Source organism: Nyctereutes procyonoides, unplaced genomic scaffold (assembly GCF_905146905.1).
Source record: "Nyctereutes procyonoides isolate TBG_1078 unplaced genomic scaffold, NYPRO_anot_genome, whole genome shotgun sequence".
Lineage (NCBI taxonomy): Eukaryota > Metazoa > Chordata > Mammalia > Carnivora > Canidae > Nyctereutes > Nyctereutes procyonoides.
The window spans coordinates 38,783,654-38,808,922 of record NW_026575126.1 but is presented as its reverse complement, the minus strand read 5'-3'; the positions used below and the strand labels follow the sequence as shown (position 1 = coordinate 38,808,922).

General features: G+C 64.0%; 5 protein-coding genes, 1 long non-coding RNA gene and 1 other non-coding gene across 8 annotated transcripts; 1 reads left to right on the top strand and 6 right to left on the bottom strand.

Annotated features, from left to right (window-relative positions):
- Nucleotides 1-209: 209 nt before the first annotated feature.
- On the bottom strand, nt 210-4,719 carry SYNGR3 (synaptogyrin 3). Of its 2 annotated transcripts, none has more exons than XM_055339323.1 (4): nt 4,506-4,719; nt 2,181-2,418; nt 1,726-1,868; nt 210-1,651 (listed from the first exon to the last, which is right to left on the bottom strand). In XM_055339323.1, the coding sequence occupies exons 1-4, from the start codon at nt 4,602-4,604 to the stop codon at nt 1,442-1,444; spliced, it is 690 nt and encodes a 229-aa protein (XP_055195298.1). In that variant the 5' UTR covers nt 4,605-4,719; the 3' UTR covers nt 210-1,441. The 2 variants fall into 2 exon arrangements, with proteins under 2 accessions (XP_055195298.1, XP_055195299.1); XM_055339324.1 differs by lacking the exon at nt 4,506-4,719 and adding an exon at nt 2,656-4,311.
- Nucleotides 4,720-7,212: 2,493 nt separating this feature from the next.
- GFER (growth factor, augmenter of liver regeneration) lies at nt 7,213-9,580 on the bottom strand. Its single transcript, XM_055340551.1, has 3 exons — nt 9,228-9,580; nt 8,928-9,124; nt 7,213-8,027 (listed from the first exon to the last, which is right to left on the bottom strand). The coding sequence occupies exons 1-3, from the start codon at nt 9,480-9,482 to the stop codon at nt 7,865-7,867; spliced, it is 615 nt and encodes a 204-aa protein (XP_055196526.1). The 5' UTR covers nt 9,483-9,580; the 3' UTR covers nt 7,213-7,864.
- A 2,598-nt stretch (nt 9,581-12,178) lies between these two features.
- NOXO1 (NADPH oxidase organizer 1) lies at nt 12,179-14,280 on the top strand. Its single transcript, XM_055340662.1, has 8 exons — nt 12,179-12,244; nt 12,339-12,419; nt 12,597-12,672; nt 12,764-12,941; nt 13,065-13,246; nt 13,339-13,443; nt 13,705-13,822; nt 13,905-14,280. Exons 1-8 carry the CDS (start codon nt 12,179-12,181, stop codon nt 14,278-14,280), a joined length of 1,182 nt encoding a protein of 393 aa, XP_055196637.1.
- A 111-nt stretch (nt 14,281-14,391) lies between these two features.
- On the bottom strand, nt 14,392-20,398 carry TBL3 (transducin beta like 3). Its single transcript, XM_055340546.1, has 22 exons — nt 20,293-20,398; nt 19,054-19,105; nt 18,876-18,971; nt 18,747-18,794; nt 18,506-18,647; nt 18,328-18,412; nt 18,074-18,244; nt 17,913-17,988; nt 17,740-17,833; nt 17,474-17,655; nt 17,240-17,381; nt 17,084-17,142; nt 16,896-16,999; nt 16,252-16,399; nt 15,935-16,165; nt 15,780-15,850; nt 15,546-15,702; nt 15,413-15,471; nt 15,047-15,150; nt 14,884-14,955; nt 14,624-14,782; nt 14,392-14,543 (listed from the first exon to the last, which is right to left on the bottom strand). The coding sequence occupies exons 1-22, from the start codon at nt 20,331-20,333 to the stop codon at nt 14,422-14,424; spliced, it is 2,415 nt and encodes an 804-aa protein (XP_055196521.1). The 5' UTR covers nt 20,334-20,398; the 3' UTR covers nt 14,392-14,421.
- Nucleotides 20,399-21,158: 760 nt separating this feature from the next.
- Nucleotides 21,159-24,011, bottom strand: RNF151 (ring finger protein 151; the record flags this gene model as incomplete). The annotated part of the gene is made up of 4 exons (XM_055340549.1): nt 21,159-21,733; nt 22,299-22,395; nt 22,706-22,851; nt 23,835-24,011. Coding segments are annotated over 4 exons (879 nt in total), but the record flags the coding sequence as incomplete, so codon positions are not given.
- A 220-nt stretch (nt 24,012-24,231) lies between these two features.
- On the bottom strand, nt 24,232-25,152 carry LOC129519721 (uncharacterized). The gene is made up of 2 exons (XR_008666434.1): nt 24,962-25,152; nt 24,232-24,708 (listed from the first exon to the last, which is right to left on the bottom strand). It is a non-coding gene; the product is annotated as an uncharacterized LOC129519721 (long non-coding RNA).
- On the bottom strand, nt 24,787-24,913 carry LOC129520359 (small nucleolar RNA ACA64). The gene has a single exon (XR_008666591.1). It is a non-coding gene; the product is annotated as a small nucleolar RNA ACA64 (small nucleolar RNA).
- Nucleotides 25,153-25,269: the final 117 nt, after the last annotated feature.

Genomic DNA, 25,269 nt, shown 5'->3' with positions numbered 1-25,269 from the left:
CTCAACAGGAGAGACGGGCGTCTCCCCCAGCATTTCAGAGAGTCCACTCTGAGCTGTCCAGTGGCACAGCAGGGGGATGTGTGGTGGGGGCCTCAGGGACCCTCAGAAGAAGGGCATCAGCCCAGCCTCCACCTGCTGCCCCTTCCTGGGTTCTGGGCACCCACGGGGGCAAAGGTAGAAACAACTCTGCAAGCAGTGTCTGTGCCAGGTAAACTCACTTACAGTCTTTTATTGTAAAGAAGTTGCAGTTGAAACATGGGACACTGAAGATACACAATCACGGATTGCTCTTTCAGAAGAGGGAGAGAAAGATCCATATATACAAAAATTGTAAACATGTTCACTTAAATACCCACACAGAATTGATCTATGCTACAATGTACAGGGTTGTCACCCAACTGCAACTCCACAGGGAGGTGCCTGTCTGCGAGAATGGAAGGTGGCAACCGCATTTGGTATTGACAGAATGTGAAAAGCCAGCTTTGAGCAATGCATGAGTAGTCAGCTATACAGAGGGACCCCAACCTCAGGCTGCACCTTAAAACGGAGTGCAGGGCAGGGTGCTGAGGGGCTGGTCCAGGAAGCCAAGGGAAAAAGGGATTGCACAGATGGGCCATGTCCAGGGCATGGTGGGCATGTGCAACCTCAGGCCTCCTTCCTTGTGAGGGGCCTGTTTTGCCAGGCCCCCAGGTGTCCTAAGCCTCCCTTGGACAAGACCTTCTTGCTGGGGTGGAGAGGGCTGGTGCCCAGGCCTGTATGCAGCCATGTTGTGCCTTCCTAGCCAAAAGTGCCCACACCCGGGCAGGCTCCTGGGCCTAGGCAAGTCAGGACAGGAGCAGGGGCCACGGACAGCGGGGCTGCTTGCAGGGAACTATGAGGTGAAGCCCGAAGACCTGACCACAATCACAACATCAACGGGACCAGGCTACTCTAGTGAGCCTGTGACAGCAAACGCTTGGAGGCTCTGGACAGTGTGCACACAGCCCCACGGGGTGAACCGCCACAACATGAGCAGGGACGGTCACGGCCCTGGGGGACATGGGGTGGGAACAGTGCCGGTGCTCCCGGGGCCAGCCCCCACCCTAGCTACGGAGGGCAGCGAGACCCCTAACCCCAGGGTGGACAGGTGAGCCACAGGCTAGCTGGCTCACCAGGGAAACGGCCCCCTCCCAGGCTGATCCACTAGGCTGGAGGACACATGTCCAGGGTTGCACATCCCGACCTCAGGCCTGGGGTCAGCGACTAAAGGGACAGGGGGAACATGGGGTGGGGGGCAGCCTAGGCACCCTGGGGGCTACCCTCTCTTGGCCCCAGACGGCCCTCAGTGGCGCCACCCTCTCTGTCCCTGGCGCTAGGCCAGGAGGACCTGAGGGGGGTCCCGGGAAACCCTGGACCCTGGCTTGGTGGCAGCCGTGGAACCCTGGTGGGGGCCTGCCGGCCACTAGTAGGCAGGCACCTGGTACCCCTTGGGGCTGGTGTCCAGAGTCTCGGTGAAGGGAGGGCTCTGGTAGGTCTCCGTCCCCTCCACGCCGCTGCCCACCGGGTAGCCGGGGTAGGCTTGACCCGCCCCGGTGCCCAGCTGCTCCGTGGCAAAGAGTGACATGTCCGTGCCCAGGCGGAACCGCTGCAGGGCCTTCACAGTGAGCGCCACCTGATGGGGAGCCCGGGTCAGCCAGCACCGACCCCGCCCACCCCGCCCCGGCCCGGCCCCGCGGCCGCACTCACCCAGCTGAGGATGGAGAAGAAGCTGAAGGCGATGGCGGCCCGCGCCGCGTCTCCCGCCTGCAGCGTGCTGGGCCCGGGCGCCGTGCGCTGCCACTGGTTGGTGAGGAAGCAGAAGCCCACGAACCACAGGAAGGACCAGAGCCCTGCGGGCAGGCGGGGGTCAGGGGAGCCCGCGCCGAGGCTCCGCCCCGGACCACGGCCCCGCGCAAGCCCCGCCCACCGCCGGCCACGCCCCCACACGCTCAGCAAGCCCCGCCCCTCCCCGCCCCCCTCGCTCGGCAAAGCGCTGCCCCCACGGAGCCCAGAAACCCCGCCCACCGCCGGCCACGCCTCCACACGCACAGCAAAGCCCCGCCCCTCCCCCCGCGCGGCAAAGCCCCGCCCCCGCGGAGCCCAGAAAACCCGCCCACCGCAGGCCACGCCTCCACACGCGCGGCAAGCCCCGCCCCGCCCACCTGAGAAGCCCAGGTCAAGCAGCACCGCGCGGCGGCGGTCGCGGACGCTGCTGATCTGCTGGAAGCGCACGTCGAGCAGGAGGAAGGCGGCGCAGGCAAGGAAAGCCCCGAGGCCGAGCGCGACGCCGAAGCGGCAGGCGCCCGCGTTCCCGTTGAAGACGCAGCGCAGCTCGGGCCCGCTGTCGGTGTTCACGTAGCCCTCGTTGACGATGGGCCCAAAGACGGCGATGGAGAACACCTGCGGGCGGCGGGCGGCGCTCAGGGCCCCGCGGGGGTCTCCTTCCCGCTGTCACCCACCGCGGTGCTCATGCCCTCCAGCCGGTCTCCACGTTACCGGCCGCGCGGGGCCCATCTGTGGACGGGGGCTTCGGGCACCCCTCCCTCAGTCCCTCCCCCGCGCATTTAAAAATTATGGACTGCATGTCCTATGGAGTATCTACTATGCCCAGCACTATGCTTAAAACCTCTTCTTTACCCGCATTCCTCGTAGAATCCTCCCCCAAACCACAAGGGCTCAGTGTGATCCCCTTTATGATGGGGAGGTGGGGTCCCAATTAGCGAAGTCATTTGGCTGATAAAAGACGGGGTTGACATTCAAACTGGGTCACTGGTCCTGTGCGGGGGCCCCTCCAGAAGTAGGAACACGCGGCTTCACCTGGACCAGTGATTCTAGGCTCCAGCGGGTGGCGCTGTGGGAGGAGGGGCGGAGAAGAGGGGGCCAGAGCACAGGGGGAGCAGAGCCAGCGCAGTGGCACAGCTGTCTCCCAGGCCCGGCACCGAACCCACCCCTAGCACCTGGGAGCTGTGGGGCCCTGCTTCCTAACATGCCAAGTACAATGCATGCAGTATTGGGGCCAGGAAAATAATGCCCACCCAGCACCCAAGGGATAACAGCCCAAGCGACTGAGTGTCGCACCATAAGTGTTTGGGCTCAGAGGGTGATACTGTTGGGGCACCTGGGTGGCTCAGTCAGTTGAGGGCCTGACTCATGATGTCGGATCAGGTCGTCATCCTGTGGGTCATGGGATCAAGCCCAGAGTAGGGCTCCGTGCTCAGCTCAGCTCAGCAGGGAGTCTGCTCAAAATTTTCACTCTCCCTCTGCCCTCCCCGCTCTCTTTCTCCCTCTCTAATAAATACATTAATTAATTAAAAAAAAAAAGAAAGGTGATACTGTTGACCTCCGGGGTTCAGTCACCTTCAGCATCCCCTTACCACAAGGGGTGGAAGGCAGGTAAATGGTGCAACACAGTCACTTTACACTTTATTTATTTTTTTTTAAAGTAGGCTCCGTGCCCAATGTGGGGCTTGAACTCATGACCCTGAGTCCCGTGCTCGAAAGACTGAGCCAACCAGGCGCTTCTGGACCACAATCATTTTAAACCAGATGCTGCTCCTTCAACTCTGGGCAGCCCCGTGTTTCTAAAAAAAGACCTCCAGTTTCAATTTCATTTCTCTCCTCTCCCTCTCCAGCTCCTTGAGATGGTGTCAGAGGGAAGCCCAGGTGCAGGGCATGGACATGTCCGCCCAGAGTGGTCCACAGGTCGGAGCGGAGCTGGCACCAGAACACAGGGTTCCTACTTCCTAATCGCCCCACCCTGGGCATCTCTCTCCTGAAGACCAGGGAGTAGGTCCCGCGGACACCAATAAAACCCAGACTCCGTCACCCACCTCCTCTCCTGCCTGGAGAGGGGGGAAGGAGGAGCTGTCCACCTGGCCTAGGGATGCCCCAGTCGTCTGGGCTGTCCCCAAATCTGGCCCTCCCGCACCTCCCCCAGGCAGCCCTCCCAGTGCAGAGCCCCTTCTTGCTGCCCCGCCCAGGGGATCCCAGGGCACCCCCAACCCCCAAACACAACTGCAACTGGAAGGCCTGGGAAAGGGCCAGCTCCCTTGGAAGGAGCCTGGAGGACGTGTGTGCGGGAGAAGCCGGTGTAAGCGCCGCCCGCTCCCCTCGGCTCCCACGGCCCCTCCGCGTGCTGCGGCGCAGAGCTCGAGCCCACTCGCGTCCCCGCCCCTGTGTCCGCTTCCAGGTCGTGAGAACAGGAAAGACGCAGCGAGGCAGGGGGCTGCGTCAGACCTCGGGGGGACTGGAGGCGGGGGCGGCGGCCGGTGACCTCTCAAGGTCCCGGCGGGCGCCGTCGGCCCCCCCCTCCGCAGGTGGGCGCGCCCTGCCCGGTGACGTCACCCCAACCTGCGGCCGGCGGGGGAGGGGCCGGCGGGGACCTGGATGGGGGCGAGGATGGGGGCGAGGGGCGGCAGGGGCGAGGGGCGGCGGGGGCGAGGGGCGGCGGGGGCGAGGGGGGCGCGGCGGGGGCCGGGGCCACTCACCCAGGAGGCGACCCGCAGCAGGGTCTGGGGCCGCCGCGCGAAGCTCACGGGGTCCAGGGCGGCCCCCGCGCGGCCCGCGCCGAACGAGGCTCCCTCCATGGCCAGCCCAGGAGGGACGCGCGCCCCCGGCGCCCTCTGTCTGTCTGTCTGTCTGTCCGGCCCCGCCCGAGGCCGCCGGGTGCTGCCGGAGCCGCCGCTGTCGCCGCCGCTGCCGCCCGAGAGCGCGCGCCGACCGCGGCGGGGGCGCGCGGGGCGGGGCCGAGCCGGTGCCCCCCGCCCACTGGTCCGCGCGGCGCAGGGCCCGCCCCCCCCCACCTGCTGGAGCGGGGCTGAGCCCGCGGCCCCGTCGCCCCCCGCCTGCACCGCCCCCCCCCCCCCCGGGCCCCTGCGCTCCGCCCCGCTACAGCCCCGGGACCCCGACCGGCCCGCCCCGCCCCTCCGCGCCGGGCCCTCCGCGGAGCGAACGGGTGACGGAGCCGCACCGCCACCCTCGGGGGACGGGAACCCGACTCCCTCGGACCGGAGAGCGGCTACTGGGCCCTTCCCTGTGACCCCCCTCCGTGCCGCCGGCCTCTCCTGCAGAGGGTTCTAGCCTCCCTGACAGGGCGGGGAAGGCCTCTGCCCCCCAGCCCCCCAGGCCCTTGTCCCGGAGGCCTGGGCCCGCAGACCAGCATGGGGGGGTAGGGACATCTCTGCCGCTTACTCTCGGTCATTCCAAGGGCGCTCACTCAGCCTTCACACTCCGGGGTCTCCCCAGCGGACTTGTTTCCGGCCCGTTTGCTTTGGGGCCAGGGGTGGGAAGAAGCTGGAGAGATGATGTGGCGTTTGGCCAAGCTGGGGCCCCACTGAGTCTGTTCTGCAGATCCCCCAGCCCAAGTTAGAGGGTCCCTCCCTCGTGCTCCTTCCTGGCCAGCCTGGCAGAGTCCCGGATGACTGCTGTTTCTGTCCAGGGCATTGACAGAAAACTTTGCAATTGTTGGGAGTTTGCAGTGCCAGGCACTTCGCCACCCCCCCGTGGAAGGTAGGGATTGTTATTACCAGGTCTTCATTCCACGAATAGGCAGCTGGCCAAGTTCTTCCATCACACTGGGGAGTGAAGAGCTGGGACGGAAGGTGATGCCTGGTCCACCCCGTGAACCTGTCTCAGGGCAGGTGTGGCCAGAGGTGCCACTCCCGAGGCCAGGACACTGTGCATCCAGGCTGTCACCCTCGTCTGTTGGAATAGCTCCCAGCCTGTCCTCAGCAGCATCCACTGCCCCTTTAGTCCCAGGGGTAATTCTGTTGCTCCCACGCTCCTGGAAATGCTTCTGGAAGTCACCCTCTCTTCACGTCCCTATGTCACCGGCCCTTTCTCACTACCCTTTTGGGGTTCTCTCTTCTGGTCCAACCTGTGAGCTCCTGTAATCTCTAAACTTTGGAGGCCCCAGGGCATGATCCTGGGGCTTTTCTCCTTCCTCTTGGCGCACGCCCTTGGTCTGCATGCTGACAGCTTGAGCCAAAAACCTCATCTCAGACTACAGTCCCGCTTGACTTAGCCTGGATTGGGGGGGAAGGGGGAGGGCGGGTGAAACAACCAGAAAGCCAGAGTTAAGGGAAAGAGGGAAATGAGGGAGGGCAGGAGGGAAAGCATATCCAGGCGGTGTTCCTGGGCCAACCACAGCTTCCCTAGAGAAGCTGGCTGATTCTCCCACTAGCAAGTGACTTGGGAGAGACCAGAAGGCCACATGTTGGGCACAGTCCATCAAGAGAGGGTGGAGAGGAACAATTCTCTGCTGGCTGCTCCCTGCCTCCAATCTCTGCATCACTTCCTCCTCTGGGAAGGCCCTGCTGAAGTCAGAACCGCTGCGGCACCAGTTGGGTGAAGGTGCCAAGGAACCGTCGATGGGGCATACGTACAGTTGCTGGGCCATTCCGGCTGGGAGCCCAGCCTGGGAACAGGTGTGGCTGAGCAGATCTGGGAAGGCCCAAAAGCTGGAGGCAGGTCAGCCCTATGCCCACTCCACCTACAGCGTTCTCCAGGGGACGGAGAGCATCCTCCTGCTACTAGGGCCTGAACCCCATGGTCAACTCTGGCTTCTTTCTCTTGGCAGCTCTGCTCTGACCCACCCTGGGGCAAGCTCCCCACTCAGCTGCCACAGGGTGCCTGCTCTCCCTGCTCTCACCCATTCCTGCCTCATCCTAGCTCAGGAGCCAGAGGAACCTGCCAGAAGTCATTTTTTTTTTTTTTTTTAAGATTGTATTTATTCACGAGAGACACAGAGAGAGGCAGAGACACAGGCAGAGGGAGAAACAGGCTCCCTGAAAGGAGCCCGATACGGGACTTGATCCCAGGACCCTGGGATCATGCCCTGGACCAAAGGGAGGCGCTCAACCGCTGAGCCCCCCAGGTGTCCCTCCCGGAAGTCATCTTGCCATTCCTTTACTCCAAATCCTCCACGACTTTCCTGCCACAGGAGGTAGGTATTAAAACAAAGTCCTTGTGGGTCACTTGAAGACTATGTACCATCTGACCTCCCACTCACCTCTGACCCTCCCTTAGCTCCAGCACTCGGCTTCCTTGCTGTTCCTGGGACTTCCCAGGTTGCCTCTGCACTGGGACCTTGCCCTCCTCCTATGGAGCAGAACTTGGAAGCCGTTGCCTGGAGCAGCAAGGGCAAGCCCTGTCCACCTCCGCAAGTTTGACACAAAACACACCGAAGCCACGCCCTCGGCCACTCCTCCATCATTTTATTTTGGTTTCAAGCTCTGAGATTGGTCCCACAAAGCCTCTTGACAGGCCTGGTACAGGTATGTGCTGGATGGGAGGCGGGCAGCAGCGTTGGTGGACCGTCAGAGAAGCAGCCTGCCTGTGCTTTCCTTGTAGACACCGAGCAGGGAGGAGAGCTCAACCCCCAGACCTCTTTTCTGAACTGCAAACAGCACACAGCCTATAGAGTTACAGTCACTGCAGCCGGCCCTTGCTACACGGTCATGGCTGGGAGACAATGGCCTACATCAAGGAGCAGGACAGGGAGCCCTAGCAGGCCTGTCACATTCCTGTGTAGAGAAGCGGGCACCGGGGTGTGGGGTGAGCAGGACACCACATCCCAAACATAAGGCACAGCCTGGGCTGCTCCCTCTCGTTCACCTACAGCCGCGCGGGGCCTTGGCTGAGGAAGGGCCGTCGAGGTGTCTGCAGCAGGCACCGCTGCTCTGACTACAAACCTAAGAGGAAAGGGCCCCACGAGCAGTCTCTGGGGACGATCCAACTGAGACACAACAGGCTCTGGCTCTGATGCACTTTAATGAGTGCCCCATCCCCCTCTGGCCAGGCTGCCCGCAGGCCCGGGCTGCTGTCCCACAGCTCTGCCAGCCACTATCTAGTCACAGGAGCCATCCTTCCAGCCATCGCGCCAGCGCTCGTCCACTTGTGAGCAGTCGAAGTCCGGTTTGCCTAGTTTGCGGTTCACTTCATTGTGCAGGCGGCACAGCCACTGGGTCAAGCAGGCCCGAGTGCGCGTGTCCGGCTGGTTCCTGCATATCCTGTGTAAGGGAAGCATGTGACGATGGGGACAGGCAGTGGCCCCACTGCCCCTACCCCATCAGCTCCTTGCCTGCTGGATCCAGGGAGGAGAGCTTGGGTATTGCTGCCAGCTACACCCATGAGCCCCCTCATGCTCTGAGAGGTAGGCATGCCCCGAACAGGCCTGATCCTGCTCTGTCCACCACTGGCCCACTCCTAGGCCTGCTCAACCCCTTATCTATGGAACTCGGCGAACCCAAGACATTAAGGCACTCGTCATGCAACTTTACAACCTCATGCAACTTTACAACCTCATAACAATCAGGAAGCCTCACCCCAGCATCCCTGGCCCCGGGCAGTGTATGAAAGGGGTGGTGCCAGCACAAAGGCATAACTGGAAACCAGACCTGTTGCTAGCACCTGGGGCCCTTGGGCCTCAGCCTAGCAAGAGACCTGTTCTAACTGCCCAGGTTCAAATGGCAAGGGCTGCCCCAGGCCCCGCATCCAGGCCAGAAACACCTGTGGGTGCCAAATAACAGCTCTTGCGCTCCCCAGTGAAGGAAAGGTGGCTCCTGGGAGCAAAAGCAGTGGGTTCTCAAGCCTTACATGCAGCAGTCCTGCTATAGAAGTCAGGCAAAGTGGACTCATCCACCTGCCCGAGCCCCTAGGAGTTCCAAGCAGGGCCCTCTGTACATGAAGCCCCACCAGGAGCCTTCTGGCTGCGACAGCAGCAGTGCTCAGCAGCTGCCCTCAGCAGCAGCCCCAGGCAGCTGGGCCTCTGGGGAAAGGAGCCGGCTTAGCTGGCCCCTGCTCTGGGCAAGCCAAGCCGTGGCCACCGCTGCCCCTTTATGACATCAGCAGGGGCCCCAGGCTCCAGGTGGGACAGCTCCGCCGCCGACAGGCAAGGTAGACACACTCACCTCTTCCGGATGTCTTCGGCACACTCCTCGCACGGGTAAAACTTGGAAAATAAATGTATGAACTGGGTCATGTCTCGCTGCTGTTCTGGGGTGGGCAGATCGGGGTAGTAGGCGGCCAGGGTGTGCAGGACAGCCCAGCTGTGGCGGCCCAGTTCCTCGCGATCCTCAGGACAATCCTCCCTGAACTTGCCGTCCCGCTGCGGGCGGAGGCCGACCAAGGGTCAGGGCAGGTCTTGTCCGGGGCCCGACGCCCACGCGGCTCCCCCGCCCCGCCCGGGCGCGACCCCGGGGGCATCTGACCTTCTGCTGCGTCCGCATCCACGTCTTGAAGTCCACGCAGGCCCGGCAGGGCCGCCTCCGGGAAGGGTCCTCGGCGACCTGGGGCTCGGGGGTCGGCGCCGGGGCCGAGGCGGCGGCGGCCGCATCTCTCCGCCCCGCGCCCCGGCCGCGCGCGTCCGTTACCAGGTCGTCCATCACCTCCGAGTGCGCGCCGCCGGGCAGGAAGGAGAAGAGGCTCCCACCGCCGGAGCGGCTCCGCTCGCCGGGCGCCGCCATGTTGCCCGCGCAAGGCCTGCCGGGCCAGATGGGCCTCCAGAGGGGCCTCCAAGTCGGCCTCCAGGCCAGCGCGCGCGCCGCCGCCAGGGCGCGGCCACAGGAGCCGGGCAAGGGCGCAGGCGCAGGCGCGGAGGCCGGGCTGGAGCTGGGGACGGGGCTGGGGGCGGGGCCGGGAGCCGGAGGGGGGGCGGGGCCGGGGCCGGGGCTCGCGGAGCGCGCGGGAGAGGCGGCCGAGCCCGAGGCCGGGGTGCGGGCGGGCGCGGGCGCGGGGCTGGCGACCCGGGTCCTGGCAGGGCCCCCGGGCTTCGGTCCGCGTCCCGAGCCCGGCTTGCGTCGTCCGTGGCGGCGCTCCCGCTTCCTCCAGTAGAAGAGCAGCGTGTTGTGGAAGCCGCGCCGCGGCCGCGCCGTGGACTCCGGCTGCGGCCGGGGCGAAGTCCGTGTTGCGGCCCGGGACGCCCCCATCGCTCCGCTCCGACCGCCCCGCGTGCCCGTGGCCAGGCTCTGTGCCCTCGGCGGGGCGCGCCCTGCGGTCGGCCGACGGGCGCCTCGGCAACGCGGGGCGGCGCGGTGAGCGCACAGAGCGCGGCGCGCCGGGGGCCTGGGTCCCCCGGGTCGGCCCGGGCAACGGGCGCCATGGCTACGGGCGCCGGGGCCGCGGGGCGGGGCTCCCGGGGCTGCCTGGGGGCGCTGTCCACGTCCCTGTCGGGAGCGGCCTCAGCCTCCGCGCGCTCCTGCGTTACCTGCACCTGTCTGTGCGGCGTCTGCTCTGTTCCAAGTCCTGGCCCCGGCGCTGGGCAGGGCGGGGCCCGAGATCCGTCCCTGACCCCCCGGCTCACTGTCCAGTGGTCAGCGGGGAGAGTCGGGGCGCCCGGGAGGCTCAGCGGTTGAGCACCTGCCTTTGGCTCAGGGCGTGACCCTGGAGACCTAGGACTGAGTCCCACGTCGGGCTCTCCGCAGGGAGCCTGCTTCTCCCTCGGCCTGTGTCTCTGCCTCTCTCTGTGTGTCTCATGAATGAATAAATAAAATAAAATCTTAAAAAAAAAAAAAAGAAACAAGGGAGTCACAGTAACACGTCCACTGACAAGCTCTTGTGGGGACCACGAACAGGGAGTGGCTAATCCCGGAGGCCTCCTTGAGGAGTGACACTTAGGCAGAGGCCTGAAGGATGAGGACTCAGTGGAGGAAGGCCGTCAAGGCCAAGGCTGGAGGTGGGCATGGGCAGAAGCCAGTGGCACAGGACCTGGGGAAGGTGGTGGGAGGAGAGATCTAAAGGTGGGTGGGAGCACATGCAGGGCCTTGTCGCTGCCATGGGAGCTGGGAATTGAGCAGATTTCACAGGAGCTAGTGAGGAGCTCGGGCGGGGAAGGGGGGGCAGGTGTCCACGGGCCAGGTGAGGCTGGGGGCCCTGGAGAGGCACAGGAGGGAAAGGAGCCAGTGTTGCTGGGGGTGTGAACAGGGGCTGTTGGATGGGGTGGGGAGGGGGCCTCAGTGCCCTTCTAGAAGGCCCCAGCTTCTCTGTGTCTTCCAGGGGAGAAGTGTCTGCCCCCCCTGCAGCTGGCCGGGCCAGCCCCTCAGCATGGCCCCACGGAGGTTGGGGAGAGTGTGACAGCTGGGCTAAAGGCACCCTGCAATTGAGGCCTCTGTCAGCAGGAGTTCATCGCCTGGGCCGTGCGCAGGGAAGGTTAGAGAGCCACTGGAGGGACAGATCCACAAAGGCCCTTTGTCCAGGCCAGGGTGATTTTCGGGGGAGTGACCTAGAGGCTAACCCCTCCCTGGACGACTTGGGGCAGGAATCCCAACAAAGAGCCAGTGGCCCCAAAAGCAGGAAGAGCCAACGGAGAGCAGGCTTGGGTGGAGCTCTGGAGGCCCTCCACTCCAGGAAGCAGCCCAGAGGTGGGGGCACCTAAGCACACCTGTGGGGACTGTAGGATCTACCCCTACTTCAGCCCTGTTAGTGGGGGCATGGTCACTCCTCATCTCAGAGGCTGTGTTCAGGGTAAATTGTGGTAAATCATGAATACAGGGGCAGCTCTCAAAACAGTCCTAGTCACCAACCCCCACACACACACCACACGCCTGTGACTGCAGACAGGGATCCTCCTGGTCCTGCTCCAGGTCTCCCCACCACAGGGGAGGAGAGCCTGTGAGGTCCACTCTCCCCAACATATCCAGAAAAGCCTGAATTATCCATTTCATGTAAATTTCCTCCTCTGTGACTTGGGAACACTGAGAGACCTTTCCTCCGATGTGAGTATTAAGCCAAAGTACATAAAGCCTTTAGTACTGGGTCCTTGACTCCGGATGACAAGGGCCGGCAGCTGCCCAGGTGAGTTGGGAGGCAGAGCAGAGGCACACCTTGGGGAGGCTCAACCTGTCTCACACAGGGCATGGGAGAGCCAGGCCAGGCTGCGGCACTTTGATGGCCCTTCCTTTTCCTCCTCCTCCCAGGGGCCAGACTCATGCCAGACAGAGTCGGCCCCCGCCCCCCCCTGCCGTGCCCTGTGTTCCTGTCCCTCTAGGCGGATCTGCTTTGGGCACAGTGAGGAAGCTGGGAGAGACCCAAGGGCAGGGCGGGGGAGCACCTGGGGAATTCCGGGAGCCTGGGAGCCCTCCCTCCTGGTGAGCCGCACGCAGTGGGCCCCTTGGTCGCAGCTGGGCAGTTCCAGAAGCCCAGGACCGCGAGCTGTGAGGCGGTGATGGCAGGCTCTCGGCACCTGGTGTCCGTGCGCGCAGCGGCCCTGGTGCAGACAGGGCGGCTTCAGGTAGGATGGCACGGGGTCCCTGCCAGCCACAAGGAGGAGGGAGGCAACTCCTGGCCCGGCCCCTCCAAGGCGCCCCCAACCTTTCTCCCAACAGACGTTCGCCTTCTCCGTGTGCTGGTCGGACGGCAGCGACACCTTCGTGCGAAGGAGCTGGGCTGAGTTCAAGGAGCTCCATGTGAGTGAGCCTGTGGCAAACCCCGTCCCCCGAGGCCCAGCACCGACCCTGCCTAGGCGGTGGCCTCGTGCCCATGAGGATCCCCGCCCCTATGACCCCCATCCCCGCGAGGAACCCTCCCCCTCCCCCTCCCGAGGGAACCGCTGGACTGAGGCGGATTCGCCGGTTCTTCCTTAGAAGACCCTCAAGGAGGCGTTCCCGGTGGAGGCGGGCCTGCTGCGCAGATCCGACCGCATTCTCCCCAAGCTCCCCGGTGAGGCCGCTGCGGGAGCCCGCGGGGACCTGGGAGGGGCAGGGGTGCCAGCGGCCCGGGGACCCCCAGATCGAGCCCATCGTGCCCATAGACACATCGCTGTTGGTGCGCGGGGGGCGCACGGGCCGTGGCCTGGCGCGCCTGCGGCTGCTGGACACCTACACTCGGGCGCTGCTGGCCGCAGCAGAGCAGCTGTCCCGGAGCGCGGTGCTCACCCGCTTCTTTGAGCCGCAACCCGTGGACCTGGAGCCGGTGCTACCACCTGGCAGGTACCCCACTCGCCCCTGGTTCCCTGCCCGGGAAAGCCCTTGGAGGCCAGGGGAGGGGCGAGGTGGGGAGGCAGCCGCCGGAAGGGTGGGACGACCCGGCACTCTCACCCACCCCCCTTCCAGTCTGGTGATCCTGCCCACTCCTGAAGAGCCCCACTGCCGCCCGCCACACAGCCCTGCCATCCGTAGCCTGGAGGCTCAGAGCCTGCGCTGCCTGCAGCCCTTCAGCACCCAGGACACGCAGGGTTGGCCTTTCCATGCACGGGCCCAGGAGGTCCTAGACGTGCTGCTGCGACACCCGTCAGGTGGGGCTGCACAGGACTGAGAGCTCGCCCATCTGCTCCCAGAGCCCGAGGGGCTTAGGGGGTCTCAACCTCTGCCCACCTCTTGCGCCTAGGCTGGTGGCTGGTGGCAAATGAAGAGCAGCAAATGGCGTGGTTTCCTGCTCCCTACCTAGAGGAAGCAGCCCCAGGCCGAGAAAGGACGACCCTACGTAGTAGTGGTAGGAGACTGCCCGTGCCCCAAACCAAACGGGCACCACACCCCTGGGCAGTGCTTGGCGAAGCCGGGCCATCGGAGACCCGAGCCAGCACTCGACCTGGGGCTCCGTGGGTGCTGTGGCCCCCATAGTGAGGGGAGCCCCAGTGGATTGGTCTCCATCATCAGGGGAATCCCGGACAGTGTGACTCAATAAAGGAGGGGATGGAGAGGTGGGGCCCTGGGTTCTGAGGCCCTGCAGTGACCCCCAAATGCCAACTCCCAGGGTCCCAGTTCTGTGCTTCCCAAGCCTATGAGAGCATCCACGCAGATGAGCTGTCAGTGCCTGCAGGGGCACGGGTGAGCGTGCTGGAAACTTCTGATCGAGGCTGGTGGCTCTGCAGGTGAGCAGGGGGAGGAGCTTGGGTGCGGCTTAGGGGCGCCAGCGCCAGCCAAGCCCAGCTCTCATCGCAGGTTCTGTTGCAGGTTCCGTGGCCGCTCTGGCCTCCTGCCCGCTGTGCTGCTGCAACCCGAGGGGCTGGGTGCACTCCTGAGTGGACCAGGGCTCCACCACGAGGCCGACAGCGAGGACAGGGGTGGAGAGGCCCAGCGCACCCCTGAAGGCTGCCAGGCCACAACCCTTTCCCCCTCAGTGCCCGCCCGCCCCCCGCTGAGTGCCATTCGCAGCCGCTGCTGCTCGGTCACCCGCAGGGCCCTGGCCAGCAAGTACCCCCCGAGGGCAGGCCAGGAGCTCCAGCCCCCAGGGGCGACGGATGCCAGTGAGGCTGGGGGAGGAGTGTCGGAGGGTGACACCCTCTGGACAGCAGGGCCAGGAAAGCACACACTCCCGCTTCCTGAGTAAAGCCCCTCTGACTGAGGCACACCCCGTGTCTGTGCTGAGAAGGCCAGGGCGAAGGTGTGGCGGGGCTGGGCGGGGGCAGGCCGGGGTGAAACAAAGCCAAGACACAAGGAATCAGGAGAGAAAAACATCTTTCTGCATGTTTCAGAGAGCTGAGGGAGCCACAGAGGGAGCTGTAGGGAGGGTGGGCAGCTTCATGTTGTGCCACAGGAAGTCCAGGAAGGTGGCTGCCTGCAGGGTCCGGCTGAGCCGCTGAAAATGCCTCTCTGCAGGAGGACACAGGGACATCAGGGGCTCCACGGAGGCTGATGGGGATGCTCCCGCCCCCGGGGCCGAGCCCACATACCAGTGTAAGGCAGTAGAGCCTCCAGTGAGGCCTGCATGCCTGGGTACGCCAGGAGCTCTTCTGGGGCCTCGTGCCGCAGGAGCACCCCCAGCACAGCCTGCGCTTCGTGGCAGTGCCTGGAGTTGGTGTTCCACGTGACACAGAAGCGCAGCAGGGCCTCTGGCGGGGGTGGGGACGACACATGGTCAGACCTGCCTGGCGGCGGCCCTGCCCACCCTGCTCACCCGGCTCACTGCCCAGCCTGCCCACCGGCCCCACACCTTTCTGATCTCGCCGCAGCCGCAACACCGTGGCTCCCAGCTTCTCGCATGCCTCAGGGTCCCTCCGGATGGCTGGGGGGTGGAGGGAGGCAGATGAGCCCCAGGCAAGGGCACAGCATGGACCTGAGACCGCCCCCCTGACAGAGCCCCAGGCAGCACTGACCCTGGATGACAGTCAGCACAGTGTGGGGCCGGTCCAGGGAGATGGCCAAGCCCAGGGCCCGCAGGTACCGTTTCTCATGGAGTAGGTTGTCTAGTTCCTGCTTCCTGGTGGGGGAGGAGCAGGGACAGGGTCACTGGGGGACGTGGCTGGGGGTGAAGCAAAGCCATCAGAGGGCTGGCTCAGGAGTCGGCAGCCCGGCACTAAGCGTCCACTGGCGGTGAGCTGTGTTCCTGCCCCCAGCCTCAGTTTCTCCACGCCATAAAACAGAGGTGATCCCTGTGGAACCTGCTCCCAGGGTGTGACGCATGGGACATAGTAGGCACGTGGGTGGTGCTCCAGAGGCCTGGGTAGGGACCCCACACTTACTTGACCACCTCTTCCTCCCGCCTGGCCTGCTCTTCAGACTGCTCCTCCTCGGTCACATCCTGGGGTCAGGGTGAGGTCAGATGGGCACCCTGATGCAGCCCGCCCACTCCCCACGCACCCCACACCTCCACACCTTCCAGAGGATGACGCAGGAGTCACTAGCACCTGTGAGGGCACGATCGTCCAGCCGGCTACAGTGCAGCCCCCAGACCTTGTCCTCATGGGCGTCCAGAGTCTTCACACACTCGTTGTTTTTGATGGTCCAGAGCTTCACGAGACCATCAGAGCCGCTGGGTTTGGGAAGGGGAGGGGCTGAGTGCCAGGCCGGTCCTGTAGCCCATCCCGACCTCCGCCCTCGGCCACCCACCTGGACAGCAGCTGTGTACCGCAGCTCACAAAGACCACCTTCAGCACGGAAGCATCGTGTCCCTCGAATGTCTGCAGGATGGTGGGGGACGATGAGACAACACGGGGTGGTGGGCTGGGCCTGCAGGGGGAGGGGCGCGGGGCGGGGCAGCTTACCTTGAGGCAGCTGAAGTCCTGCAGTGCCCAGAGCTTGATGGTGCCATCGGCAGAGGCTGTGGCCAGCACCTGGTCCATGGGGGAGAACTGGACACACCAGAGGCCACGCCGGTGGCCTGAAAAGACGCCCAGCAGCTGGCAATGTGGCAAAGCCCAGAGCTTGGCTGTGCGGTCCTGTGAGCCTGTGGCCAGCAGCTTGTCGTTGGGGGCAACAGCCACGCTGTTGATGTCCTGGTGATGGGAGCAGGTGGCAGCTCAGATCCCCATCCCAGCAAGAGCCCTGCCACACCCCTGCCCTCTGTACCCTGTGCCATCACCTTGTCATGGCAGCGCTGTGTGGCCTGAGCTTGCAGGAGGACAGGACCGCTGTCTGGGGCTGTGCCCTTAGACAGCAGGGCTTCAGGGATGGGCCACAGCTTCACAGTACAGTCCTGGCTGCCCGTCACCAGAAAGGTCTCCTTTAGCCTGAGGCCAGATTTAGGGTAGGGGAGACACCTGCTGAGCCCCACCAGCCCTGTCTGCCAGGACATCAGACCCCGCACCCGCAGCACAATGGTCCCAACCAGAGGGACTGTTCCAGAACACAGCTTGTGTCACCCCCATGGACCTCTGGGGCCACTGGTCCACTCAAGCCTCCACCACCTGCCCTTGGCTCACCATACCTGGTGATGTGGTCATCAGACCCCCACCCCCTCCTCCCCAGCAGAGAATGTCTTTTCCTACTTCAGCTTTGTTCAGTGTCATTCTTCCTGCCCTTTCATTCCCCCAGCCCCAAGACCAGTTCTGAGAGTCTCCATCACCAACAGCAGTAGGGGGTATCCTGTGCCCACTCTGGCACACACCCCTAGTCTACAGCTTCAAAGACCCAAGCTGAGGCCTCCCCTCCACACCTCCCTGAGTAATCCTACTAGCAGGGCCCAGGCCTCTGCAACACTGCGGACTCCAGCCCTTGATCCCCTACCTAGAACAGCAGATAGTGCCCACACTGTGTGTGTGCCCGGAGCCCTGAGCCACACAGGCCACCCTGCCAGCCTTGTTCATCCTCCAGATACAGATGCTCTGATCCTGGGAATGAAAGGAGTGAGGGCGGAGACTGGGCTGGGTATCACCACTCACACCCATACCTCCCTGCCTCTCGAGATGCCTCACCTTGGCACAGCTGGCAAAGAGCCGCCCCTTCCTGAAAACATCCAAGGCCAGGACAATATCTGGGAGGAAGCAGAGAGGAAACGGCCGTCAGTTATGGTAGAGGACAGCATTCCAGCCCAGGGCAGAGTGCTGCAGCCATCAGCTCAGTGCCCTCACCCGTGTGGCCGTGGAGAATCTGGCAGGTCATTGTCTGCAGCTCAAACACTTTCAGGCTGGGGCTGTTGGAGGCCACGACAATGTGGGAGTCCTCGGGTCCAAGAAACCGGACATCTAACACCTCCTCACTGTAGCCGGCAAACTGGGGGCAGGAGCAGGAGGGACACAAGCCAGAGCCTGCATGAGTGGACAGGTGTACTCCCAGGCTTGGGGCCAAGCAGGGGCAGTGCTCACCTGTTTCTGCAGCTGCAGGGAGCATGCCTCGTAGAGCAGCAGGTTGTGGTCGGTGGTGACGCTGAGGAGCAGGCCGGCAGACTGGGCCAGCATGCAGTGGGTCAGCTCCTGCCTGGGGCCCGGCGGCTGTGGTTGTGCGTATACACACTGGCCAGAGGCTGCCTCCCACACACGCAGCAGGCCTGTGTGGGGACACGGGCTGCTGGGACTGAAGTCCATGGACCTCCCCCAGCCCCTGCTGCCCACCCTGGGCTAAACATACACACCTTGATCTCCGGCTGTCAGGAAGTGCAGGCCCTTGGACTTCACACCCAGTTTAGGCACCGGCTCCTCTGGCAACAGCACCGCGGCTTCCACACTCTGAGGATAAGCAAGTTGGAGGCAGCAGCCCCACTCTCTCCCTGCCCACTTGACTGGCCTGGCCCCCTGGCGTTCCTACCTCAAACACTGGCACAGTCCTCGTGGCCTGGTGGCTCTGCAGGTCCCAGATGACGCAGATCTTGTCGCGGCCCGAGCTGGGAGGGGAAAGAGCCACCTCAGTTCTCAGACTCAGCGGGAGCCCTCCCCTTCCTGCCTCGGCCTGGGTGGCTGGCCACTGACCTAAGCATGGTGTGGCCATCAGCACTAAAGGTCAACGAGGTGACAGCACTGTAGTGGGCAGTCATCACGGCCAGGCACGACTGATCCTGTAGCGACCACATGCGGATGGTGGCATCTGCAGCAGAGGAAAAGAGCAGCAGACGGGCGGGGTCCGGGTGGAAGGTCACCAAGCTGCAGGCAGGGCGGGTGGGACAGGTAAGTTGTGCTGCCCTGGGCGTGACGCCCCGCCCACCCCCTGCCACCTTCTTACTCACTGTACGACACCCGGCGAGCCCCGAAAGTGGTGTGTCCCGTAGTGCCGCACGATGTCCCACACACGCACTGCCCCATCACAGCCACCTGGGGAATGTGTTTGCAGTGAAGTGGTTAGTGTTCCTGAACACCCCGACTGTGTGCCCTCCACGTGGCCCAGCCACCCACCCAGGGCCCTACCTGTGGCCAGCAGGGTGGAAGTGGGGTCAAAGGCCATGGTGGCCACAGGTGCTGTGTGTATCGCCTTCCACAGGCGGGTGATGCTGCCCTCTCGCCAGGCCCACTGAGCTAGAAGCAGCGCCCGGGTGGCTGTTACCAGCACCTGGAGAAGATGCAATTCAGCTGGGAGGCTGGGAGCATGGTCACACGTCCTCAACGCCTCGATGTTTGGGTGCCCACCTCCCGTCCCTGCCCTGTCTACCTGGTCGTCAGGGCTGAGTTCAAAAGCAGTGATGTCCTCCTGGTCCTCCTGGAGGTGAGAGCAAACAGAGCACATGACAATGGGCTGTCCCCCACACCAGTCCCCTGCCCTGGCTCTCCCCACCCTCACCTGTTCCAGGCTCCGCAGTACGGCCCCGGAGGCCACATCCAAGACGTTGACTTTGGTACCACAAACGCAGAAGACATGCTGCCCGGTCTGGTCCAGCTGGTGACAGAAGGGTCTCAGCCAAGATAAGCTTCTGCAGCCCCTGCCCGCCCCACCCCTCTGCCCGTCCCTGGGCTGGTACCTGCACCTTCCCGCCCTTGTAGAAAGGCTCCATCTTGCGCTCGACAGCATAGCTAGAGAGAGAGAACAGGGGAGAGAGTGAGTCCCTCACTCCTCAGTCTCCGTGCCCAGCTTGGGGCTGGGTGCTCCCCCAGAGGTCAACTCCAAAGGCCCCTGCCCTTGAGGAGTTCCCAGGCAGCGCCGGGGATGCAGGAGATTGGAGATGGCTCTTCTCACTGTCATCTCCTCTATCAGCAGCGCTGTGAGGCGGGTATTGGTCCCGACGACGCAGAGGACGCCGGGCTGTAGAGGGGACCCACAGCAGGTCCTAAGGCAGGGCAACAGCGCAGTCCTCCTGGGTTCCCCAGCGGATAGGCCAGCCTCGGGGACCCCCTGCTGGCGGTGGGAGGCCAGCTCCGGGTACAGGCCCAGACCACCACCCGCCCTCGGCAGCTTCCTTCCTAGGTGCAGCCTGCCGCCTCCGCACCCTAGCTCCTTCCTCCCTCTCCCCAAGCCGCCGTCATTCCTGCAGCCTCCAGCTGGCCCCGGCCCTGCCCTCTCGGCTGGTCCAGGCCACCGCACTCCCATCTGGACAGCTGGTCCAGCCTCGCCACCAGTTTGCATCCCTGCCTGCTTTAAGTCCCTCCCCTCCCCTCCCCTGCCCTCCGCTCCGGTTTCCAAGCCCCTGGCTTGCACAAGCCTCCGCTGACGTGCGGCGTCACATGGCTGCTGCCCGCTAGGGGCTCGGCCTCTCTTCCCGGACCTCCCTGATGCCGGCCTGACCCCACCGGGGAAGCTCCCAGCAGCGGACCCCGGTGACACCGCATAGACGCGCTCTGCGCCCGGGGCTTCCCCGCCGGCACTGACGAAACGACGCGCTCGCTCGCTCACTCCAGCGGACCGCGCTCCATCCCGGCCCGGGACCGCCCGGCAGCCGTGCCCGCCGCAGGAGCGGCCCAGCCCTCGGGGCCCGAGGCACGGCCGACCCGCCCAGCCCGGGCCGCCTGCCCCGACGGGCTCTCCTCCCGGCACCGGCGACCGGGGCGCCCCGCCGCGGTCCTGCACCGGCTCCGCTGCCGCTCAGCCCGCCCCTTGCTCCTCCGGAACTTTACATCCACGCCTCCCGAACCGGCTCCTAACGTGGGAACAACGCAGCCCCCGACTTCCGCGCGTCTCCGCAGACCGAACGGACGCCCGCTGCCGGGCCTCTCGGGCTGCCAACCCCGCCGCCTCCCCGGGCGGCGCCGACGCCGCAGCTCACTTGGCCTTGAAGCGGCCCACTCCGGCCACGGGCTCCGCCATGACGCCGCCGCCGCCGCCGCCTCGTGAGCGCACCGGCGCGCCGCTCCCCACTGCCGGCGCGCTGCGGTGACGTCACCGCCCACGGCTCCTGTGACGGCATCAGCGCCGCGCGCGCCGCCATCTTGGCTGTGGGCGGTAGCTGCTGAGCCGGGGAGCGAAGCTGGCAGAGGTGCCGCAGGCCGGGAGGGACGGGGGCGAGGCGGCGTGGAGGCGGCTGGGGCTGAGGCGGCGGCGGCCTGCGGGTCACGGGGCTGGCCCGCTGTTTGCCTTTTAGTGGAAATTGTAAAAAGGAGTCGTGGGAAATGTTTACTAAGGTCATCCGGGGACTCTTGCCCCTCGGCATTCTGGGATTTGGGGACGCCGGGTGCTCAGGGTCCCGTGTGGGATGCACCGCCGGTAAATGACTAGGCCCGGTCACTTCAGAGGCCCTCGGCATTGATTGATCACATGCTCTGTGCAAAGCACTGTTCTAGGTGTCTGGGAGGTACGAGGGAGGAGAGCAGGTGGTCGGGGCGGGACGGCGGGCCAGGAGCGATAGGAGGCGCAGTGGTTAGTGCTGGAGACGCGGACGGATGGGGCGGCGGCGAGGACAGGGGGCACCTGAGTGAGGGAGGCGGGGCCCCCGTGGCCGCACAGAGCAGGAGGTCGGGATACTGGGAAGCCCCTGGGAGGCTTGCTGAGCTCAGGGCTCGGCCGTGAGACTGGCTGGGAGGTTGGTAGAGCGGTAGGAGCGTCGGGGAAATCCTCTGCGGGGAAGAGGCGTCTGAGGCCAACGGAGAGCAAGGAGAGCCTTCCAGGCCGGAGAGGCCAGTGCCCCGCGTGGGTAAGGCGGTGCTGCCTGGAAGGGGGCGGCCGGCAAGCACACGGTGGCAGGGCGGCCCAGGCCTGGGCTCTGCGTTTATTCACCCTTCTATTTACAAGGTCCCTTGGCCCTGGGCCCCTCACATCTCGGCCCCCATGCTGCCTTCTGGAGTGGCCTCGGCCTCCCCTTGCGGGGCGCCCACAAGCATCGCGTCTTCCTCCTCCAGGAAGCCTCCGAGCTGGGCCAGCTGTCTGCGGACGAGATTGGCCGTGCGGTGCACTTCGCGCATGCGCCGCAGCAGGCCCAGCACCAGGGTCCGGCTGCGCTCCTGCCGCCAGCTCCAGGCCTCGCGCAGCTCGCGGTAGCAGTTGTGGCGCGCACGCTCCACGGGCCCCAGGGTGGCCCCGCAGCCCAGCGGGCAGCGCTCCTGGGCCCCGTGTGGGCAGTGCTGCCGGTGCTCGGCCAGGGCCCCACGCAGCACCCGTGCCGTGCAGCCCTCGTGGGGGCAGGCCATCAGCTCGAACGGGCATGAGTCCTGATGCCCCCTTCGATGGGCCAGGGGGCACGTCACCGAGCAGCCAGCTTCCGCGTTCTTGCACTGGGGGTAGGGGAGAGCACCACGTGAGCCCAACCAGGCCGGACATAGCAGCCTACCTTACACAGAATCCCCCGTGGTGTTCCTGATTTGAGAGCCTGCCAAGGCCTAGGCATCAGTGATGTGGAGGGTAAAGAGTTGGACAATTGTTTGGAGGTGGGGAGACTCTAGACCCCTGAGAGCAGGGGCACAGGGCTGGCCTGCTCTCGCAGTTCTAGTGACATGCTTTTTTGTTTTGTTTTGTTTTCCCCTAATCTTCATCTATTAGGGGGCTGTAGTGATGGCCAGCACAGCAGACATTTCATCCTCTAAAACTCTTGTATAATCCCCATTTTACAACTGCGGCCCCAGGGGCTCAGGTTAAATAATTTGCCCAAAGTCACACAGCAAAGAAGTGGTAGAGAGGGGGACTCAAACTCAGGCAGGACTGATGACCTCAGGGCTGCAGTCTGTCGCTGGAGCAGAAACCCTCAATTCTGAGGATAGGATGCTCCTTACCCTCTCTCCTGGCTCTGTCCCTCCCCTGGCAGGAGCGAGAAGGATGCTGGGAGTAAGGGCTTCAAGCTACCTTGACTTCCAGGCGGCCAATGGTCCTCCGGAGTTTATTTACATGGACCATCTTTTTCCGTTTCACTTCTTTCCTGCAGCATGGACAGGTCTTCTGTCTAGGAGGCAGGAGCAGGGGGAGTGTTGGGAGCTGGTAGGAACCAAGTAGCAGCAACATGCCTTCCCAGGTGGTCCCTTCTCTCAGGCCCAAATAGGCCTGAGGACTTCATGGGGAACTCAGCTCTGAAGCTGGGGCCACGGGCTGTAAATACCACTCGGTGCGGGGACACACAGATTTTAGGGTCCTAGATTTGGCAGCTCTTAAGGCCATTATGACCTAATGCTTGGCAGACCTTCCTCTCTGTTCTGGGCCCCAAGAATGGCCACAGCCTTGCCCGTCCTCCCAGCCACTTGAGTGCCCACTAGCACCTGGCTAGCCACCGGAGGATGCATTTCTTGCAGAAGATGTGGCTGCATGGCAACCTCACTGGTCTCTTGAGAACTCCGTGGCACACGGAACATAGGAAGTTGCAATCAGGAGGGCTGGCGAAGAGGTTGAGATCATATCCGCCACTCTGCAAAGGCCAGGCCAAAATCAGGGCCTGGCGGACCAGTATCCACCCGCATACCCAGAGGGAAACCCAGGATGGGGAGGTTGGCCGTATGAGAGCCCCAAGTGGAGTGCTGGGTCAGGACCCACTATGAAGGGACAGCTGTGAGGGTCAGGGCCCTCCATGACTACCAATCCCCAGCAGGGGAAGCCAATTTTGGCCTAACTCCAGGTCAGAGCCCTTGGAAAGGTGGGTTTCCTTTGTCTGTTTGGGACCTTGTAATCCACTGTTCACCCTTTCTCAGAGTGAGAATGGGGTCAGTTCTGGGCAGGTCTTAAACAAGGAACACATTTAAAGGCCAGAGGCTCACCATGATCTATGTCTGGATGGCAGCTCCACTGACCCCCAGGGCTCAGGAGCCTCTATTTCACAGCAGGAGCAGCCCGACATCACAGTGGCATTGTCCAACTCAGGCCAATCATGGCCCTGGCCCAGGGCTTACTGGGATCCTATAACATCTGGCCCTTGCTCATAGTTGAGAAATAGGTAGTCTGGACCTGGGCAGGTCCCTGAAGCCTGTCTCAGCAGTGGGGACACCTGATCCCCAGGCAGCACGAGGCTGAAAAACCAAACTTCTGGTGGCTGTTTCCCCAAAGCTGAGGCCCTGGCAGAATGTGGGAATCCTTCCTTCTCCCTCCTCAAATAATGCTGCCCAAGCATTATCTCTAAGAGCCTTGGGACTTTTGACATAGACCCACCATCAGGTCTCTCAGGATCTAAAACTCGTAGAACTGGCTCCAGAGTACCGATCAGGAGGGAAGGGAGGACCAGATTCCCACGCAACCTGTGGTACCACGATAGTAGTGGTGGTGTGTGGGAAAGCCTTCCAGAACAGGTAGGCCCTGCCCATCTGGGGACATCAGCTGCAACCTGAGAAGCCAGCATGGTTCCACACTTGAGGCACATAACCAGAACTGGAGGTTCAGTAGCAAGAGCAGCGCGCTCACCAAATCCTGAAGACCCCACCTCCCTCCTGAGAGCAACAGGGGGGCCGATGAAAACCTATGAGTCGGGGCAGCCCCCGTGGCACAGCGGTTTAGTGCCGCCTGCAGCCCAGGGTGTGATCCTGGAGACCCTGGATCGAGTTCCGCATCGGGCTCTCTGCATGGAGCCTTCTCCCTCTGTCTGTGTCTCTGCTACTCTCTCTGCATCTCTATGAATAAATAAATAAAACCTTAAAAACAAAAAAAGAAAACCTATGAGTCGGCAATCTTACGCTCTCACGCTTGTATTAATTTTGAAAATAAAAGTTATTTCACTGGCCAAAACAGGTTTATTTGGGAATAACACAATTGTAATTCAGGGCGTGCAAGCTATGGCAAAACCGTAAGCAAGCCCAGCAAACAAAGGAAAGAAATTTTATTTCGCGGAGAAAATCGGGAGGGATTTTTCTGAGCGAGAGTTCAGGGTGAGGGCGGCTTCTCACGGGCGGAGTTGCCCGAGGAAGTCGCACATCCTTCCCCGTCGGGGTCGGTAACTGACGTTTAGCGGCGGGGCTCCTCCTGGAGGCCGCCCTGCTTCACATTCGCACCTGCGGGTGGCTCGGTGCCCCGCCCAAGTCCCCTCAAGCGCAAAGGTACCTGACCTGCTACTGTGGAAGCTGTGCGGTGTGGGACCTGGGCCGGCCGACCCGCGGGAGCCCGGCTGGCGGAGCTGGGGAGGTGGCAGGAGGCCGTGCCCTCAGGGTCTGTCCTCCACGGCACAGCACGGATGGACGCGCTCCAGGCGGGCGGGGGGGGCTCCCGCGCCGACTCGGGCCGACTGCTCCACGGGGCGTGCGGGGCAGAGCCCCCTCCCGCCGCGCTCCGGGGCGTCTGCGTCCTGCGGACAGAACACGGGGTCAGGAGTCAGAGGTTAGGGATCAAGGGCCAGAGCACCTGCGGCCTGGGGCGGCGGGGCGCTTGTCGGGGCCTGGGTTTCACCTCTCCACACGGACCAGTGGGCGGTGAGCTGAGGCCCCCGGTGGCTCTGGGCGCCGAATCTCACCCGCGTCCACGGGCAGGGCCGCAGGTGATTTTCAACCAACGCCGACCCGTCGACTGCCGCAGGGGGACGCGGCGAGGCGCGGGCCTACCTGCAGCGCGCGCAGCCGGGCCGCGGCGGCACCGGGGAGCAGGAGAGCAGAACCAACGTGCGCAGGCACACGCAGAGCCGGCCAGGGGGCGTGGGGGTGCGCCTCCACCGCTCTTATAGGCTCGCGCTCGGGGCGGGGCACCCGAGATCTCGCGGTACTTGACGTAGGATAAATACTCCCTCCGCACGGCCTCGTTCTTCTTCTCCGAGAGAACACGTGAGTCTCCGCGGCGGCGGCGGCGGCGCGCGGGCCGGGGCGGTGGGAACTCGTGGCGGTCGGGTGGGGGGGCTCGCACCCGCGCCGCGGCG